This window comes from Tachypleus tridentatus, chromosome 2, assembly GCF_004210375.1.
Source record: "Tachypleus tridentatus isolate NWPU-2018 chromosome 2, ASM421037v1, whole genome shotgun sequence".
NCBI classification, from domain to species: domain Eukaryota; kingdom Metazoa; phylum Arthropoda; class Merostomata; order Xiphosura; family Limulidae; genus Tachypleus; species Tachypleus tridentatus.
In genome coordinates, this window is record NC_134826.1 from 40,037,321 (window position 1) to 40,058,294 (window position 20,974).

Genomic DNA, 20,974 nt, shown 5'->3' on the forward strand with positions numbered 1-20,974 from the left:
CAGATCTGGGTCACCAGGTGTAAAACTAAAGTACAACAACTGCGAGTAAACGACAATAGCTAGTTTTACAGTGGGGAGGGGAACCCAGTTTTTACAAAAGTTATATCGGATGTGAATATTACTATCTCTTCGCTACAACCAAGAAATTATAAACGCGGTATGAAAACATTACTTAATCAGTGAATGGTAATTTAAAGAGTGAATTCTAACTACTTGTACACATAACATCCGAAGTGAGTTGTGTCTCGATGTTACTTAAATACTTTTAAACATAATAAAGCACTATGGTAAACTCCGTTATAAATACACAATAAAAGTATGAATGGTAGTTGAGAGATATTTTTAGCTTTACGGTTAAACCATGACAAATCAGACATTAGCCGAACGTGTGCACACATTAGCCGAACATGTGCACACACACTTACACATGTATACAAGACACTTAAACATTTATTTTCGGAATGAAACATAATTATTTCCAATTTTTCGGACTTGGTAAAACTTTTACTTACCAATGTCACAGGTAAAGCTAAAGAAACAGCATACAAAAGTGTAGGGGAAATCTCTAAAGTTACAGTCGAATTCTGTGAAAGTACACTCTTTGGATAAATAATGGTTTCATCATTGCAAACAAATCCACGAAGAAGAACCGGAAATGACGGTTCAAATCTGTAAAGAAAATAAGTACATTTCTGGATACGTTTGTTTGTGCAAGTATACCGCATACTTTCTACAACTTGTTCTAATGTAGAATCTTTCAAATTATTTTTTAATTCTCAGTTTTAACAAAGGATGTCGCTAAATTTCTTTTGCTCTAAATACCATTTTTTAGGATGATTTACCTAAGGTATCATATTCATATTCTCGTGGATAAGGTTCCAGCAAAATTATAAAACTTCTCTTACGTTTCATTGGGAGTGATCAAGAGTCACGTGGGTAGTGCATACAAGTTGGGAGAACCATGACTCTTCTTTCGTGTATGCTATGTCTTACCAGATTATCAAAAAATGAGTAGAGGGAGAAAGAGTCCTCTTTCTCATTTTTTGATAACCTGGTTCTTTGTCCATAGACACATTAGTTTGCTTGTATTTGTGGGTGTAAACAAAAACTGTTAGACTGTGTCTCAACTTATGTCCAGTCTCTTTCGTTCTCGAACGTAGTTAGAGTCAGAGAATTCAGATTCATTCCGTTACATATTTTATGTCAGACAATCTGTTGTTCTGTAGATACTACCATATCACTCTTAAGGGAAATTAGCTTTCACTATAACCAGACGAAAAACTTATTGATGTGTGCATGATGAAGTGTGTTAGCGACATCTCGGAGATACCATATAAGTGGTACTAGTTTTATTAAAGTCCTCTTTCTAAAACGTTGTTTTTAAACATTGATTTCAAATATTTTCGTCATCTGCATTTATAAAACAGTTGTATAATGATCTTCGAAATTAAAAAGCATTTAACGAAATTATTTATTTCCTTAAGACACTTTCATGAGTCAGAGGAATCAATACAAGTAGTATATCTAAAAACAGATATAAATAATAATTAAACTTACATGTTTGTAAAACGAAGTTAAACCGATTTTTTTACAAACAGCAAATCGAGAAAGATTAATTGTTCATAGGCGAGACAAATAAATGTACGAAAGTCATAAAGCGAACACTATGCCCAGTTATTTCGCTAAAAAATCACAAAAATGTTTATTTTTATACCAATATTTAAAAAACTAAAGAAATATTTTATATTTTCTCTTATTAAGTGACTTTTATTTTTTCATCACATTCAACGATAAAGTGGAAGTAATAAAACATACCACACTCACATTAAAGATCCAAATTTCGTTCTACGCTCATGAAAAGGTGAAACGCTCAAAACACTCTTTCGAATGCGCAAAACAAAGATAAACATGCTTTACGTTTCAAAAACAATAACTGTTCCTAATGGAATTTAAGACTCACGCAATTTTTTTAGGTGAAAGACTAAATTTAAAAACGACACTTGTGTGAAAAATCTATTTACAATTAAAAGCAATACAACGTTAAAATATCACACGGTAAGTAATTATTAGAAACAAGGACATGCTTTAAAAGACTACATATCTTTTGATGTCTGTGTAACACTGTCTTTGGGACTACACTGTTATAAAATCAAAAACTGTCGAAGCCCTTACCTGAGAAAATAGGCCAAAGCAGCTATACCTCCGAGTACGAGGACTTCAAGTATAAATACTGGAATGATGTTTAAATTTACTTCATAGACCTTATCATCATCAGATGACTCTGATTCATCATCACCTTGAATTGGTTCGAGAATGTTTTCTCCCAGCTTATGGATTTCCTCATAGTTAGCGGTCTGGCCTCGTGGACTATGACTTCCACTGTACATATTCTTCAGAATGTCTCCTTTCGAGTTCTGGGTATTTCCTGCTTTATATTTGAGTCTGAAAGAATTAACATCGGTTAAAAACAAAAATCTCCCATGTGAAATGGTTTAGAAACAAGTTCTGATGACTTGAAATTAGCAAGTTTTTGTCTAAGCCTAAAGGTTATCATAAAAGGTTTTTAAGAAAGTACAAACAAAAAATTATAACTTTCTAGTTCTGGTATATTTCTATTTAAAACAAATTAGCAACCGGCTTTATTACAACAAATATAAATGTGTGTGTGAGTAAATGCACATCATTGCTACCACTTCTTATGCACATCATTGCTACCACTTCTTATGTGCATCATTGCTACCAGTTCTTATGCACATCATTGCTACCACTTCTTATACACATCATTGCTACCACTCCTTATGTTCTGACATTCCCTTCAGTTTACTCTAAGTCATATTGTTTATACCCATTAAAATAATCGATTCAAAATGTTCAATACGCAAACAGTTCACTGTCATTACTGTAAGTTTGATTTGGCTTGTTTTAAATTTCGCGCAAAGCTACACGAGGGCTATCTGTACTAGCCGTCACAAATTTAGCAATGTAAAAAAAACTAGAGGGAAGACAGCTAGTCATCATCATCCACCACCAACTCTTGGGCTTCTCTTTTACCAATGAATAGTGGGATTAACTGTCATATTATAACGCCCCCACGGCTGAAAGGGCGAGTATGTTTGGTGTGACAAGGATTCGAACTTGCGACCCTCAGATTACGAGGCCAGTGCCTGAACCATCTGGCCATGTCGGGACCATTACTACAGGACATTATTTCTTCCAAACTTCAAAATATGGTGTGTATATCTGCGAATTTGTGAAATTCACTTACATATTTACTAGCAAGATAAATTCGTGACTAAACAGACTGTTTAATGTTATAAAGTAAAGATGGATCTTTGGAAGAATCTGTCGATCGAACCATGACAATATCATTCAAATACTTAGGATAAGTATTAATTTATTTGTTTGTTTACTTTGAATTTCGCGCTAAGCTACAATAGTGCTATCTGCGCTAGCAGTCCCTAATTTAGCAGTGAAAGACTAGAGGGAAGGCAACTAATCATCATCACCTACTGCTAACTCTTGTGCTACTCTTTTACCAACAAATAATAGGGCTAACCGTAACTTATAACGCCCTTCCAAAATAAGTATGACATTTGTTATGATCAATTTGTCTTTAAGAAACGCCCACAACTTGGTTACACTTAAGATTTTTTTTTGTTCAGTATTAAAAACAAAATTACACAATAGACTGTCTTTTCACTGCCTATCGCTGGTATCAAAACCCATATTTTAGCATTATAAGTCTAAAGACTTACCGCTGTACCACTAAGGGCTACGTGCAAGCAACATTGCATATGAAAGAGAAATAATAACATTGGGTAAATACCCACTAGACAATTTGTTGTTTTGCCTCAAGAACAAAATTGGTTTTTCGTCATAAACCTATGTGTCAATTTCATATCAATATCAATTGTCACGACAATACCCGGCATGGTTGTAAATTGGCGAATGATGTACTGGGATGTAATTGCGCAAACCACAATTTACATGTGAAAGGAAGATAAATGTTCTTGCTATATGTGATAGTAACTCATAAATCTACGTTTACTGATGATACTGTATTAATCAGGATTGATTAAAATTAAAATACTTCAAGAAGTAATTTATTATGTTGATCCGGAAAATCCAGACAGTTTCTCGAAGGACGTGTTATAAATACCCTTGTGTTTTTTGCTTATGTTGATCTAGAAAATCCAGACAGTTTCTCGAAGGACGTGTTATAAATACCCTTGTGTTTTTTGCTTATGTTGATCCAGAAAATACGGACAGTTTCTCGAAGGACGTGTTATAAATACCCTTGTGTTTTTTGTTTTTTTTCAAGAATACATTAATATATGTCGTGTATGATAAACTAGCGCAACGCTTCTTTTATAAAGAAGATGATGGAAGACGATAAATATGTTTTTACTGCCTTTGTAAGTCGTGACGTGCTGCTGACGAACTGGTTAAAATATGGTACTTTCTCGTCTAAAAACGTTCTGTTCCTTCGTTGGTTTAACATCGATTTTTGGCACGTGTAAGTTTGAGTGTTGAACAATTATCGATTCGTTTCGAGTTCTGTAAATGTCAGAACCTAGTCCTAGTTCCATGGTTGCTCAGGTTGTTTATTCTTTAATTATGAGTAGTATTATCTTTATTCTGTAACAACGTTCCATTACGAAAATTTAATAAGTGAAACAAGTTTAATTTTTAAACAGTCTCTTATAAAACCGATACTGAGTAAGAGGTCTTTCTGTTGTCAAAAACACCACAGTTTTAACAAGATCCAAACAGTTTCTGTAACTTCACTTAAATATTGAGGTCCATCATAACACTGAACGCTCTGAAATGTAGTCCACATGTAGTTTGGTTTGAAATTTCGCGCAAGACCACATAAGAGCTATCTATGCTAGTTGTCTCTAATTCATCACTGAACTTATTTAGTTATTAACACCCAACGCCAACTCTTGGGCTATTCATTTACCAACAAATAGTGATGTTACTCGTAACATTGTAACGCCTTAACGGCTGAAAGGGTGAGCGTATTAATGGGGGTAAAGGCGTTCGACTCGTAATCCGAGGGTCGAGGGGTTCGAATTCCGGTCGCACCAAAGGTGCTCGCCCCTTTTAACCGTGGGGGCGTTATAATGTGACGGTCAATCCCGCTATTCGTTGGTAAAAGAGTAGCCTAAGAGTTGGCGGTGGGTGGTAATGAGTAGCTGCCTTCTTACACTGCTAAATTAGGGACGGCTAGCGCAGATAGCCCTCGAGTAGCTTTGCGCGATTTTCAAAACAAACAAACACTTCTCAAACATCAGAATCCCCCATAACACTGACAGTAACCACGAAAATTATCCAACATGAGACGTTAGATTGGTGATCCAGGTGTTGAAATACAACTTGTTTTAGAAGTTGCAAACATAATGCAAGGGCTTTTTATGTATAGCTAATTTAAAAATTGTTTGTAATAGTAAGAAGCTCTCCAACAGCATTCACCGGTCTTGTCTGATTGAATGGTGGTATTTGACTGTTACGTTTACAATACATCCACGTCTCCAAAATGCAGAACACGTTTTTGTGGTAATGAGTCGCGAACCATAATTTTAGGTTGTGCTGACTTCCTTTGATTGTGATTTATTTAGATACTAAATAGTGAACCATTAGCACTTAAAGCAGTTAACAGAGACATTTCATGCTTAATAGCCCAGCTTTGATTATTCAGATTCGCGAGTATAGAGGAAACAATTGTAACATTTGTTTAAAAAAAAAAAAACTGAGCGAGTTAACCATCCTTCCACATCAGACTTCTCAAATACAGAATATGCAATATAGTGCTTAAATAAAGACAGTATAAAATAAACATATTAACAATTTATATATAAATTCTCAGGTATTTTATTTGACGTTTAATAATATATTTTTACCAGCATTTTATCTGAAGACATAATTTTAGTCCATGTCAGACATAAAATAGATCCCTTAACAAATCGAACACAGGGTTATGCATTCTTCAGTTACAACAAATAACCAGAATTTAGGCTTAGACAAATATTGTATTTAGTGACCAGACGATCAATACCGCTCAATAATGGCGCTTGCGATGATTAACGTAAGAGCGTATATTGAATGATTCAGAAATACAGTAAGCGATGGGAAGTCACCTGGAAAAATTGAATGTGACAAAGAAAAATTCGGAAAAACAACAAAGCTAAATAGTCTTTTAAATTTTGTAGAAAATATCTGCTTGAGCACCGAATACATAAAATTTATGCAACTAAATATTTTGTGTTATTTTATTTTAACGTATTGGCAACTTGTAGCCCGTGAATTGTCTGCTAATTCTGAAGCAAATTAACGCCTCCAAATTTACTTAGGCTCGGCATGGCCAGGTGTGTTGAGGCGTGCGACTCGTAAACTGAGGGTCGCAAGTTCGCACCCCCGTCTCACCAAACATGCTTGCCTTTTCAGCCGTGGAGGCGTTATAACGTGACGGTCAATCCCACTATTCGTTGGCCAAAGAGTAGCCCAAGAGTTGGAGGTGGGTGGTGATAACTAGCTGCCTTCCTTCTAGTCTAACACTGCTAAATTAGGAACGGCTAGCGCAGATAGCCCTCGAGTAGTTTTGGGAGAAATTAAAAAAACACATCAAATTTACTTGGATTAAATTAAGAAATTTAATCACTTTCAACGCATTAAACCTTAAAATTTCAAAGGACTTCCTACTCCAATTTGACTCGTATTTAAAACGAAATTTTATATTCATTAGGCCTAGTCTTACACTGTTAAATTAAGGAATACTAACTCAGGTAGTCCTCTCTAGTACAGCCATATGTTTACGGATTTACGACGCTAGAATCAGGGGTTCGATTCCCCTTGGGGGGCTCAACAGATAGTCCGATGTGGCTTTGCCATAAAAAAACATACGTGCATACTTACTCAGATAGCCCTTGTGTAGCTTTACGTGAAATTCGTAAATAAATAAAAGGTTATTTTTTCTTTATTCTGTTTAAACAAATATATTTTAATGTATTTTACCAATGTTTTAAAGTGCTATCTTTAAGGTGTAAAGGTTTCGTAAACTTATCGATTGACAAACAAACTTTAAACACTTCCTTTTCTTGTTTTGAATTTCGCGCAAAGCTATACTAGGGCTATCTGCACTAGCCGTCTCTAATTTAGTAATAACGGGGTAGAGGGAAGACATGTAGTCGTCATCACCCATCGTCAACTCTTGTGCTACTCTTTAACCACCGGGATTGACAGTCACATTACAACGCCCCCACAGCTAAAAGGTCAAGCCCTCATATTACCATACGAACCCTCCAGCCACCTAGCCATGCCAGGTCAACTTTAAACGTAGTTTACAAGCTTGAATTTAATCACAAAGTCACACAATGGGCTATATGAGTTGTATCCACCGCAGGTATCGAACCCAAATATTTAGAGTTGTAAGTCTTCAAGTTTAGCGCTGAACCACTGAGAATGGGCAACTTTACACGTTAATCTGAGCGAGAGGATGTTTGGATACAAAAATGCATCACGAGCTCTATGTGCTGTTTCCACTACAGAGATTAAATCCCAAATCTTAGTTTCAAAGCTCTCAAGCTTGTCTTTGAGCCACCAAGCTACAAACAAGAGACAAACGACTTTTCCCCACTTGAAGTGATTTATTTTGCGTCCTGAATTCTTCTTACAAAAATTTCAATGCACTTCGTAACGTATTATTTTCATCTACCTACGATGATGTATTATGCAATAAAATCTTCTCCTGAGATAATGCACTTTTTTTTAAAAGGGATTGTTTGTTTGTATTTTCATTGACGAGCAAATTATCCAGAGGATTCTATTTCTATTTATCTTCTTTGTAGATGCTTACATCGTTTACAAAGTAAACGCAATGCAGATGAAAAGAGAATGTACTCTCAGTGGTTATTATACAGTAAAGGATCCTTTAAAACTGCCTCAGTATTATTGTTGGTTCTACTTTATATTCAACTTGCGCTGTGATTTCTTTTTATTAATCGCATGTGTATATAGCGTAACGAAATAAGTTCAGGTAAAGGTCATTACGTGACCCCCCTTGGTCCACTCCAGAATATACATTTCACGCAAAGATAAAAGTTTAATATACAACCTATACATCAAGATCAAGTATTTCCTGGATTGCAAGCGATTCAACGAAGTACGAAAACAAACCCGGAATAAGAATAAGCAAGAGACCATCAATTGAACATAAGAAAAAGATTGCAATATAACCAGTGCTCTTAAATTTGGTGGCGCTACCAGTCATCACCAGAGAATTTTCAGACACTAGTAATAAAGTGCGTGATCCACGCGCATGATGGGGAAAGGACAGGGGGTGGAGCTCTTTATTCCCATGTACGAGTCAGCAAAGTGACTCACGTCTGCTGTACATGAGGGGTCGATCCAATTCTTCGTCTTTATATCATCCACACGCTTGTAATGAACAAAGCTATGGCTACCAAGACAGTATAATGTCTCGAAAAGTCCACAAAAAGTCCACATTGTCGAATTTTCTGTCACGCGTATCTTACGTTTGGCTTTTAACACGTCGGTGACATTTAAGTTAAACATTTAATGTTCATAATTTGCAAGATCAGAAAATTACAGCTCTTTCTTATCAGTTTTCTTTTTGTTGTTGTTTAACATCAGTAACAGAAAATGGCCGTTAAATTACGACGTGATAACTTGGTTAGTTGTTTAAAACAGGCTCGAATACGACGACACGCCAGTCGATTATGCATATTGAATCTCTTTCAAGCTTAGCAGGCAGAAATCGCAATTTGTACGGTCGGAGACGCCAGGGTGGTTACCTTCCCTCCCACTTGTTTCCGGCACTGGTAGTAACAGCAAATGGCCTTTGTAGAATTTTGCCTTGATATTTATTTAACTGGTTAAAACAAGCTTGAAAAACAAAAAACACGGGGGAGGTATCGAATATATTCAATAAAAGTTTTCTAAGTTCAGCATATCGAAGACTGTAAATTGGCTGTTGTTTCAAATATGAAAAATGTATATTTATTCATGATGAAAAACAAAGCCCATACTACTTGGATCAACTAAGTAGCTCTCATCAGCCCAGCTGATCATAATATAGGAGATATCAGTCAGTAGTGAGTGTCTTCCCTCTAGTCTTACACTGCTAAATTAGGGACGACTAGTTCAGATAGCCCTCTTGTAGCTTTGTGCGAAATTTAAAAAAAATCAAACCAAACCCTAATTTAGCAGTGTAAAACTGAAGAGAATGCAGCTAGTCATCACAACTCACCGCCAACTCTTATGTTACTTTTTTACCAACGAATAATGGGATTGATCGTAACATTATAACATCCCGACAGCTGAAATGGCAAACATGTTTAGTTCAACGGAGATTCGAACTCGCAATCCTCAGATTACGAGTCGAGCACCCTAACCATTTGGCCATGCTGGGCCTCTTCTTCGTTCAAAAGAAAAGTACAAAACCCAACTAAGTTGTTTTTTACACCTAACGCCATATAGCTGGAAGTTGAGGTATGAATGATACATTTGTTATCGTGTCTGAACAATATTTTTCATTCGTAATACTCTGTTACTAAAAGAGAAGAAAACAACGGTCCACTAAATCTAAATAGATAGCTTAATGAAACATTTCTGTTATGAAAAAAAGAGTTAAAAAACAAAATAACTGTACACACAAAATCACCACTGAAAATGTTGTGTTATAGGTTAAATGGTATCATTAGGTTTTGTTAAATGTTCGAAACAGATCTGACAAACAGTTGATTATTATGTCTACACAAACAGGAAGAAAAAGTGTTCGTTGGAAGGTGAGTGTTGTCATCGTCATGTGTTGGTTGTTTAAAACAGATATGAAATAGACAAAGAGCTGCTAATTCTGTTTCTTCTACATCCACACTCAATCTCTCACTTCTCGAATACTCTTCATGTTGTAATTTGAAATATTATTGGTCAAAGCGCTGGCTGTTTTTAAAGGAACATTTATCACTGCACGCACATTGGTGAAATAAGGGGTGGGAATTTTTTTTTTAACTATACATTTTTTATGACATTTGGTAATAGTTTCAAGTCACTAATATCGATAAGTTTATATTCATTTTTTGAACTCCACAAATAATATTAGAATTTTTGTTTATTTGATTTTTGGCTCAGCATTAAATCTGAAGACTTATAACTCTAAAAACCGAGTTTCGATAGCCGTGGTAGTCACAGCACAGATAACCCACTATGCAGCTTTGTGTTTAATAGCACACAAACATTTTAATGATATATTTTAAATCATTTTTTTGCACTGAACAATATTGAAACATTTTTAGCCACTGTCCCCTAATAAAATGTTATCACTTCACAAATACGTTCCGTGACTACACAATCTGTACATAATTACATATTAAAATAACCTATGAGTTTGATTGTTTAAATTAATCACAAAGCTGCACAATGGGTTATACGAGCTCTGCCCACTACAGATATCGAAACACAGTTTCTAGCGCTGTAAGTCCTCAGACGTTCCGCTATGTCACAGTTTCTAGCGCTGTAAGTCCTCAGACGTTCCGCTACGTCACTGTTTCTAGCGCTGTAAGTCCTCAGACATTCCGCTACGTCACTGTTTCTAGCGCTGTAAGTCCTCAGACATTCCGCTATGTCACTGTTTCTAGCGCTGTAAGTCCTCAGACATTCCGCTATGTCACTGTTTCTAGCGCTGTAAGTCCTCAGACATTCCGCTATGCCACTGGGACAAAGCCAAGATATACAAAATTAAGATCCCATTGTCTTCTACCACTTTCGTCAGTTTTCAAATAACAATTGAATTATGTTTCTCTACGTAGTTTTAAAATGCCAACAGCAACAGAATATTACACTCAAACATATGATTACAGTTAATGAAATAGACGTTTAAATGATTTGTTTTGTTGTCACTGTTTCATATAAAGTTAAAGAATGACAAAGGGATTTTAAAGCAAAATATCCCCAAGCATAAAAAAGTAAGGTTATAATGATTATTGTATGAAACAAAAAATACACATACATATATACATACACATAATCAAACTGAGGTTACCTGGAGTATGATTAAATTTATCTTTTTTTTTTTCTGTAATGTTTCCGAGAATACCCGATGTTATTAAAAATGCAGCTTCATCTTTCCTCATAAAAGGATCCGACATAAATAATGTAATCGAGAGCAGAGGACTGAAAGTAATCTGATTTGGATCAAATGTATGACTGTGACTAAAGCCCGTCTATATAATAGTTTTTGGATTGAGAAATTGTAAGAAAAATAACATTAAACTATCAGAGAATGTGAATACTAGAATTATTATGGAATAATGTGTTCACTTATCATTAAATTGGTCGCCTTTAAACGAGAAATCATCTTAAGGATTTAATAGGTCGAGATTGCTTTAAGTATTTCCATACGTGTTTTGGAGTTTAAAATAATTTCATATAATTAACGTACTTTAAAAACAAACGTACAGTCAGAAACTTTATACGATACTCCTAATACGTATTGTAATAATAACTGTCCCTATTGATACGAAACTAGCACTATGAAATACAATATGCATTACAATTGTTTATAAATAAGGACATAAGAAAAAATATATTTAATTAAATACACTCGTTACCTTTCTCAGGTTGAATTTTAATTTCGCTGTAACTAGATTGCTTGCTCTGATTGGAAGCTGGTATTAAAATCGTGTTTTCAGTCCTCAAAAATGATTGGTTACTTGCAGCTCTTGTAAGGAGTATGTTGAGGTTTGATAAAAAACTATAAACCAGTTGTTTTGGAATACCGTGTTGCATTACCTCCTAAATAGCTTCTTGTGTCAATTTTTATAAATATTGTATTATTTTGAAATATTTGTTTACAATTGCTTTTAACGGTGCAAGTATTGTTAATAGGCATCATAGTTTTTGTTTGTTTGAAATTAGGCACAAAGCTACACGTGGAGCTATCTGTGCTCTGCCCAGCATGAGTATCGAAACTCTCTTTCTAGCATTGTAAATATCAGGGTTTGATGTGAATTTTTGGATTAACTATGCTTAATTTAACAGTGATAGACTGGAGGGAAAGCAGCTAGTCAACACCGCCCACCACCAGTTCTTGAGCTACTCTTACTAATGAATAGTGGGATTGACCTACACATTATAACGTCTCCTGCTTAAAGGATGACCATATCCAGTAACAGAGATTCGAACCTGCGACCTCCAACTTTTGAGTCGAGTGCTTTAACCACCAGGCTATGATAACCCTCTATGTATTGGTTCAGTAAATAAATATTAGTGAAATTAGATTGTTATGGAAGGCGAAAATAGTTATAACCTGTTGAAGGTCATTATAACAGAACTTTTTAAAGATATTCCGGTATTACGTTATATAAGTTACTCAGCATCAGAAATTATAGCTAGAAAGGAAAAAAGCTGTAAGAACCTTATAAGTTGAAAAATCAATGGTTAAGTAACCATTTTTGATAACCTGCGAAATAATTAATGATTTGTTTTATTTTCAACTTTCAGATGTTGTCTCTTTACAATCTAAGGAATTTATTAATAAGAGCATGGAATTATTGAAGTGTAAACTTAATTATGTAGACAGTGTTAAAATGAGATAATGGATGTTTAAAATCGTGTTTAATTTGAAATTGATAATCTGTTTCGTGATTATGTATCTCAAGACGGCTAGTACGGGTATTAACACTTTTACTAATAAAGCAGAGAACAATGTTTAGACCTTCTTAGGAGATATGTTTTTGCTTCAAGTGGGTTTTCGTCACCACGAACTGATTCGTGATTGTTCTAGAACAGGTAATCTGTTTTCTACTAATAACTAGAAGTATAACCTTGTCAAGCTGTTATGTTCGTAACAATATATATTTGCATTTCTCCAACAAATAATTTTATTTTTCAAGAACAATTTGTCGTTGTCCCCCCACCCACAGTGTTTGATATATACACTCGAAAGTCATTTATGAATCCTAAGGTAAATCTGATAAAAGTCTGTTGCTTTCAAATTAAAATATGCGGTTGACCATTTGTTTTACGTATAAACGTAGCAAACGCACTCGAATTTACTCTTTTTAAAACAGCCGATCACGGTATTTTGTGTTAGAGTATTCTAAACAATGAGTCCCCATAGGTTATGTTCAAAATAATATTGTAATTCATATTACAAAGTAATTTTTAAACTTTCATGAATTAGAACCGTTTCTTTAATGTCGTCTTGACTAAAGAATAATTTTCAAATGGGCTGATTCAGCTTTCACAAAAGATTTACAAGTGCGTATATAATTAAATAAATTTGTGAAGTATACTTTATTTTATGTACTTATGAAAGATCTTCTGCTAACTAACAAATCCAACCGGTTAGTCTTATTAAGCCTAATGATACTATTTTGCAGTTGGATCGTTTGCGATAATAGCGATACATCACAGTAAATATATATATATACATTGTATGAAAGTAGAATAGAGTTTACTCTTATGAGGTTATCTTAAACTGTTCTTACCAAATTAAATGAATTTTAAATGTGAGCGTTTCCAAGTGTATTTTCTTCTTGACGAATACGTCTTCATATAAACAGAACTCTTTGCTTAGATGGGTAAGTTACATGTTGTAAATCAAATGGAGCTTAGAAAATCGAAAATAAATATGATCTAAGATAGACAAAGTATTATATTAAACCAAGTCAGAAAGATAAAACTAAAGACAATACCAAGTTATAAACACCTAGAACGTTTTCAGATTTACAACGCTAGAAACTGCATTTCGACATCCGTAGTCGGCAAAGCACAGATAGCCCATTGTGTAGCTTTGTACTCAACTACAAACGAAAACAAATCTTACAATCTCTTTACGAATTCACAAGATTACATCTTCCCAGCAAATGATTTATCTAACTTGACTTTGGATTGATTAAAACAAAAAAAGTCTGACTTTACACTGTAAGCAAATTAATTACTTCCCTTTTGAGCATAATTTCAACATTATCTTCTTTATAACAGCACCCTTACAAGGGTTAACTTTATTCAGTGTCATGAGAAACTACAGTTCATGTAACAATGTTTTCTGATCGTTAAACACGCCAACGTCAGCTTGCACACTTGCTGTTATAGATACATGTTTTTGTTTTGTTTGTTTGTTTTTTGGAATTTCGCACAAAGCTACTCGAGGGCTATCTGTGCTAGCCGTCCCTAATTTAGCAGTGTAAGACTAGAGGGAAGGCAGCTAGTCATCACCACCCACCGCCAACTCTTGGGCTACTCTTTTACCAACGAATAGTGGGATTGACCGTCACATTATACACCCCAACGGGGCGCGAACCGCGACCCTCGGATTACGAGTCGCCCGCCTTACGCGCTAGGCCATGCCGGACCATAGATACATGTGTACCGAAACATCTACAACTTTAAAAGATCATGAACAATTAAGCTCTAGTGGCTAAAATTATTAACCGCTTCACACGTTCAAAATATTTCAAAATTCTAAACAAGCGTACAAGTCTACATTTTATCAAAAACATAAAGAAAAATGTTATATCCGAGCATAGATACCCGTTGTTAGACAAAATATTTTTAGTAATTTTTATTACAACTGTAAATTTATATTTGTGTCTAAGCACACATAACACATATTCTTTTAGTTTGTTCACTTACTCTATAAAGGATGATCCCCTACATAAATATGCCCCCCTCTGAAAATATTTCGGCGGGCGTCCACGTATGCGAGTTTATAAGTATTGAATAACAAAATTTAAGCCATATAGTTTGAGATTTTCTACTGAGCATTCCAATGTTATGCACAAGTAAAACTTTTTTAGAAACCCGATAGAATCCTATTAGTAATTCCAGGGTTAAACTATCATACTAATTATCTAGACAAATTAAAGAACTATATCTTGAAATATCGTACTAATGATCTGAATAAATTAAAGAGTTGTATCTTAAACTATCGTACTAATTATCTAGACAAATTAAAGAACTATACATTGAGCTATCATACATAGTTATATAGCAAATTATGGCACAACAATATATTAAACTATCATATCTAGTTATATAGCAAAGTATATTATAACAATATATTAAACTATCATATCTAGTTATATAGCAAATTATATTATAACAATATATCAAGCTATCATATCTAGTTATATAGCAAATTATGGCACAACAATATATTAAACTATCATATCTAGTTATATAGCAAAGTATATTATAACAATATATTAAACTATCATATCTAGTTATATAGCAAAGTATATTATAACAATATATTAAACTATCATACCAGTTGAATCTGCTAAAACTATAGAGCTTCAATAAATTAACCAAATAAACATAGGCAGAAATAAATTACAATAAAGATTTCTGAATGCGTTTTGGTTGTTGTTTTTTATCATCAATAAACTTTCTATCATATTCTTTCTAGTGGACCATATCACATATACATATATATTTTTTTTTTCACTAAATGCTTCCTTCATATTTTTATGCTGTGTAACACATGTATATCATAAGCCATTGTTAATCTAGTTAACATCTTCTTGATGTTTCTAGGGTCTCATTTGCATTTTGCAGTTATTGCAAATTATTCCGTCTTTCTCACAGTGTATCACAAGTGTAATTGTACGAATATTTCATCTAATTAGCATCGTAATTTGATACATTTTAAGTTGTTTTTTTTTTTTTTACATAAAGTAACTCGGCAACATAAATCAAGTTGCTGCTACATATTTTTTTTCAGTAATTACCAATTTCCTTTACCACAATGTCTTCCCCGTTATCAACCAGCAGTTGATTTTTGTGCAGTGAAGCCCTTAGTCACTGCACTCTGAACGTGTGTGTGTATATTCTCAAATCGATGTTCTTAGTACGAATGTTAAGCCTGTTATATTAAAAATAATTTGGAGCCTCATCACGTTGTTACAATCCAAGTTGTCACATCCGGTTATGCTCTACCTGACGACCGTGCATTTTAAAAAATAGCACTGAAACATAGTTCTATTGCAAAAGGTTTCTTCTTAACGCAGGGTCCTCCTCCCTGCATCTCTTTTCATAATCCATCAAGTGGACGAAGGTTTTCATACACCCATTTCAACAGTCCAATTGCACAAAAATCCATAGGTGACTTGGCCGATACATCTTCACATGAACTGGTATATGACGTTTGATCGGATGTGTCGTGGAAGTAACTTGATTTTTTCACCTTTCCAGAAGGAGATCCTTCTTGACTGTCTTTACTGCTGTTGCCTGAGACACGTAGATGAATTTTGCACTGATCTTTGTATTTGTAAATACCTGTTTCAAGACGCCGCATTTTTCTTTTCACAGTATGGCTTGTTATACGTCTCTCAGTAGCATTTTTCAATATGGTCAAATAAAAGAAGTATCTTCATCTTAAAATTTATAAATACCCAATCTGAACACGCCTTTATGACTCGAATGTAGAAATATTTTGTGTTGTAAAAGGCTATTACATATCTTATCCAAAAGCTATCAGTTTTAATTAGCATCACACAGACTAAAAGACGCCAAACAGTGTCGAAATTTAGTTCTTATACATTCGGTTCCACCACTACTTCGTATTGACCGTGTTTGTTACGTAGCTTGCTTATTTGCTTATGCAAAATCGTTTTAATATAACGTACTCAACTCTCTGTATAACCAAGGAAATTTTCTCTCTTTGGTATATTTTTTGATGAACTATATGAGCAATGTACGTTTACGTCCTTATCTCTACTCATAACCTTTCATTGACATACCACAGATCACAGAAATACAATACCTGTGTTGGTTTTTCTCAGTTTATCATCTTTTACCTCATGTATACTATTGTTCACCATCTTTCCGTGCAATCATGTACGTTGATAGTTTCTGCAAGTTATTTTAATATAGCCTGTTGATCACATATGTACTGCTTTCCTCTACCTTCTTTAATCGGTATCATTCTTCGATGTATCGTCTAAAATATTCGCATTTTTTTTATCATTCGCCTTATAATCAACGATCTCGTTTAATCCGCTGTGTGCAGCACGTGAGCTACCTTTATCACTTTTTTTTTTCTAGTAAACATATTTTTGTACTACATAATCGAGTACATTAACCCTGGAAAATCTAGTGCATATACTGACAACCATACAAAAATAACATTATTGAACTATTGATTTTTGCCATGAGAAGACATAAAAGACAACATGTTGCACATATGGATTAACTTAAATGCTTATAAGACCAGAATGTGTTTCATACAATGTTTCACCGAACATATTACACATATCTTGACATTAAGTGAATTGCACAGAACAACAAATATTCGTATGATTAATCATCTGAGGAAAACGTTAGAATTTGTGTTTTAAGTCATTGAAACGTACATTTTTCAATTAACTTTCACGATACTTCAACTATGTTACTTTAAACTGTATTATCACGGGTCAAACTTTCTAGACAGAATTATAAACACTGGGTGCATATTTAAAAGGGAAAATATTATTCAGTAATTTATGTGACCGAAAAGAGTATTAGGTTGTTTGTAAATAGAAAAGAAAGTGTTTTTACAGGTATAAATATAAGGTATAATGATATATACAGAAAATAAAATAGCACGTAGATTTTTTTGTACAGCATAGATAACAACATTTATTATTATATATAGAAGGAGGAGTAATATGTAATTATCTATAGAGCATACCGAACACAATTAATTATCTATAGAGCATACCGAACACAATTAATTATCTATAGAGCATACCGAACACAATTAATTGTATACGTCGAATAAAGAGTCACATATAGTCATCTGTACAGAATATAGAACACAATTATTGGTATTTATCGAAGAAAGAGTCGCATATAGTCATCTGTACATAATGTAGAACCCAATTAATGGTATGTGTCGAAGAAAGAGTAGTACAGAGTTATCTGTACAGAATGTAGAACAAAATTAATTGTATGTGTCGAAGAAAGAGTAGCACAGAATTATTTGTACAGAATACAGAAAACAATTAATTGTATGTGTCGAAGAAAGAGTCGCATATAGTCATCTGTACAGAATGTAGAACACAATTAATGGTATGTGTCGAAGAAAGAGTAGCACAGAGTTATCTGTACAGAATGTAGAACAAAATTAATGGTATGTGTCGAAGAAAGAGTAGCACAGAGTATCTGTACAGAATATAGAACAAAATTAATTGTATGTGTCGAAGAAAGAGTAGCACAGAGTTATCTGTACAGAATGTAGAACACAATTAATGGTATGTGTCGAAGAAAGAGTAGCACAGAGTTATCTGTACAGAATGTAGAACACAATTAATGGTATGTGTCGAAGAAAGAGTAGCACAGAGTTATCTGTACAGAATGTAGAACAAAATTAATTGTATGTGTCGAAGAAAGAGTAGCACAGAGTTATCTGTACAGAATGTAGAACAAAATTAATTGTATGTGTCGAAGAAAGAGTAGCACAGAGTTATCTGTACAGAATGTAGAACAAAATTAATTGTATGTGTCGAAGAAAGAGTAGCACAGAGTTATCTGTACAGAATGTAGAACAAAATTAATTGTATGTGTCGAAGAAAGAGTAGCACATAGTTATCTGTACAGAATGTAGAACACAATTAATGGTATGTGTCGAAGAAAGAGTAGCACAGAGTTATCTGTACAGAATGTAGAACAAAATTAATTGTATGTGTCGAAGAAAGAGTAGCACAGAGTTATCTGTACAGAATGTAGAACACAATTAATGGTATGTGTCGAAGAAAGAGTAGCACATAGTTATCTGTACAGAATGTAGAACACAATTAATGGTATGTGTCGAAGAAAGAGTAGCACAGAGTTATCTGTACAGAATGTAGAACAAAATTAATTGTATGTGTCGAAGAAAGAGTAGCACAGAGTTATCTGTACAGAATGTAAAACACAATTAATGGTAAGTGTCGAAGAAAGAGTAGCACAGAGTTATCTGTACAGAATGTAGAACACAATTAATGGTAAGTGTCGAAGAAAGAGTAGCACAGAGTTATCTGAATAAAATAAACATGGAATTATTAGAGTATTGTGTGAGTGATGTGCAGAATAATATATAGGAGAAATGAATTATCAGTATTGATCGATGGACGACATATAGTGATCTACAAAGAGAGTTTAGTAATATTTACATGGTGAGCTATACCCTCGTTATCATTAGTTTAAAGTAAAAATAGAAATTTTCCTGCTAATTAATGAATCCACGAAAATGACACATTTTTAAACAATATTTAGTTGACATGGGAAGCATTTTGATAGGGTTAACTATTTTTTGAAAAAATAATAAGAAAATATTGTGTTAAAAACCATAAGATAGAAGTGTACGTCATCACGATGGTTGAAACACCAGATTAAAGACGCAGTGTTGAGATCGGTGCATACCTACTTATTACGCAATATATATCTCACCTTTAAATGTCTGTTTAACTACTGAGACATCGCTGTTTCTGGTGCACTTTCAAAGATTCCACAAATTCATCCAGTTCCCGTAAATGAAATCCTGAACAAGGAACCCAGTTCACTCTATTTCTAGCTTCCAAGCCCTGAACCACAAGTCTTTTCACGCATCGTCAATAGCCTAGTACTGCCCTATCACTTGGTGCATAATGCGCATGCGTCAATAAATCGACGCTCTCGTCGTAAACAAAAGAATTTTCAGGGAACGAACCCCGTGCTGTCGTTAGTGTGTGTGTGTGTGTGGAGCCAGTAACAGTGCTACTACTTTGTAATAAATGCCTTAGTTTTCAGTTAAAAGAAAAAGGTTTTAACTATGTAAATAAATATATATATATATACAGCCATATACAACACGTTATTACAAATGAATTAGTGCAAATACAAATTGATATCTGTAGAAGTTAGCCTCATAAAATTTAAATGCATGAATAAAATACAATCATAAAATGCGTATCCAAATCTTTCAGCATTAGGTGTCGCCATGTAAAAGCAAATTGGTTGATAAACTTTAAGTTCAGTGTCACTAACTATTTTATATACTTTAATTGTCTCTAACACTATAAGAAACATGTAGGAAAAAATGTGTTTAAACCAGAGTTTTATATGTGTTATAAGCGGAAGTCGAAATGACATGACGAGCTTATGTTTAGAGCGAGAAGCTTGCTCTATAACAAGTAAGGCATAATTGAAATAATATTAGACACTGTCGTCACCAACCCAGTAAATAAAATATACATCCGTGTGGCTCAAAGTATTGTCACTCTCACTGTAAGTTAATATTACACATCCGTTAAACATACACTATTACTAAAAGTTTGTTCCTTCTATTCTTATCGTTTCCCGCTGGTACAATGGTAATTTTAGAATTTAAAACGCTAAAATTAGAGAGTTCGATTCCCCTCGGTAGACTCAACAGATAGCTGGATGTGGCTTTGCTACAAGAAAACAAACAAATCTATTATTTTTACTAGTGAGCTGTCAAAAGTTACAAATAATTAAACAACATTTGTAAAATAAAAAGTGGCATTAAACAGTTCATTAACCTTCGTCCGAACTTTGTACAAGTTCCGTAACATATTTTAAGAAAAAGCAAAAACAGTGGCACTTGGGTACGTCCGTGGACTCATAATGATAGAAACTGCATTTTGATACCTGTGGTAGGGAGAGCACAGACAGCCCATTGTGTAGCTATGTTCTTAATACCAAAAACAAATAAACACATTTCATTTCCGAAGCGGATCATGCAACTTCAGCTTTAACTAATAAAAACTACATTAGTAATTCTAATAAATTACGAGTGAGATAATACAAATTTATTCTTATTAAACAACATTAAATGAACACTTTATGAGCTATTTATTTATGTATATATTTAGCCGTTTAGTATGTGTGTGTGTTTTCTTATAGCAAAGCCACATCGGGCTATCTGATGAGTCAACCGAAAGGAATGGAGCCCCTGATTTTAGCGTTGTAAATCCGTAGACTTACCGCTGAA

General features: G+C 34.1%; 1 protein-coding gene across 2 annotated transcripts in view; it reads right to left on the reverse strand.

The window, feature by feature from the left end:
• Positions 1–19,607, reverse strand: part of LOC143241325 (phospholipid phosphatase-related protein type 1-like) — a 38,480-nt gene extending 18,873 nt beyond the window's left edge. For both annotated transcript variants that reach the window (XM_076484767.1, XM_076484768.1), the window contains exons 1-3: positions 19,432–19,607; positions 2,173–2,442; positions 513–669 (exon numbers count right to left, since the gene is read on the reverse strand). In XM_076484767.1, the coding sequence (XP_076340882.1) occupies positions 513–669; positions 2,173–2,387 (372 nt within the window). In that variant the 5' untranslated portion in view covers positions 2,388–2,442; positions 19,432–19,607. The remainder of the gene's footprint in view (positions 1–512; positions 670–2,172; positions 2,443–19,431) is intronic.
• Between the last annotated feature and the right edge of the window lie 1,367 nt (positions 19,608–20,974).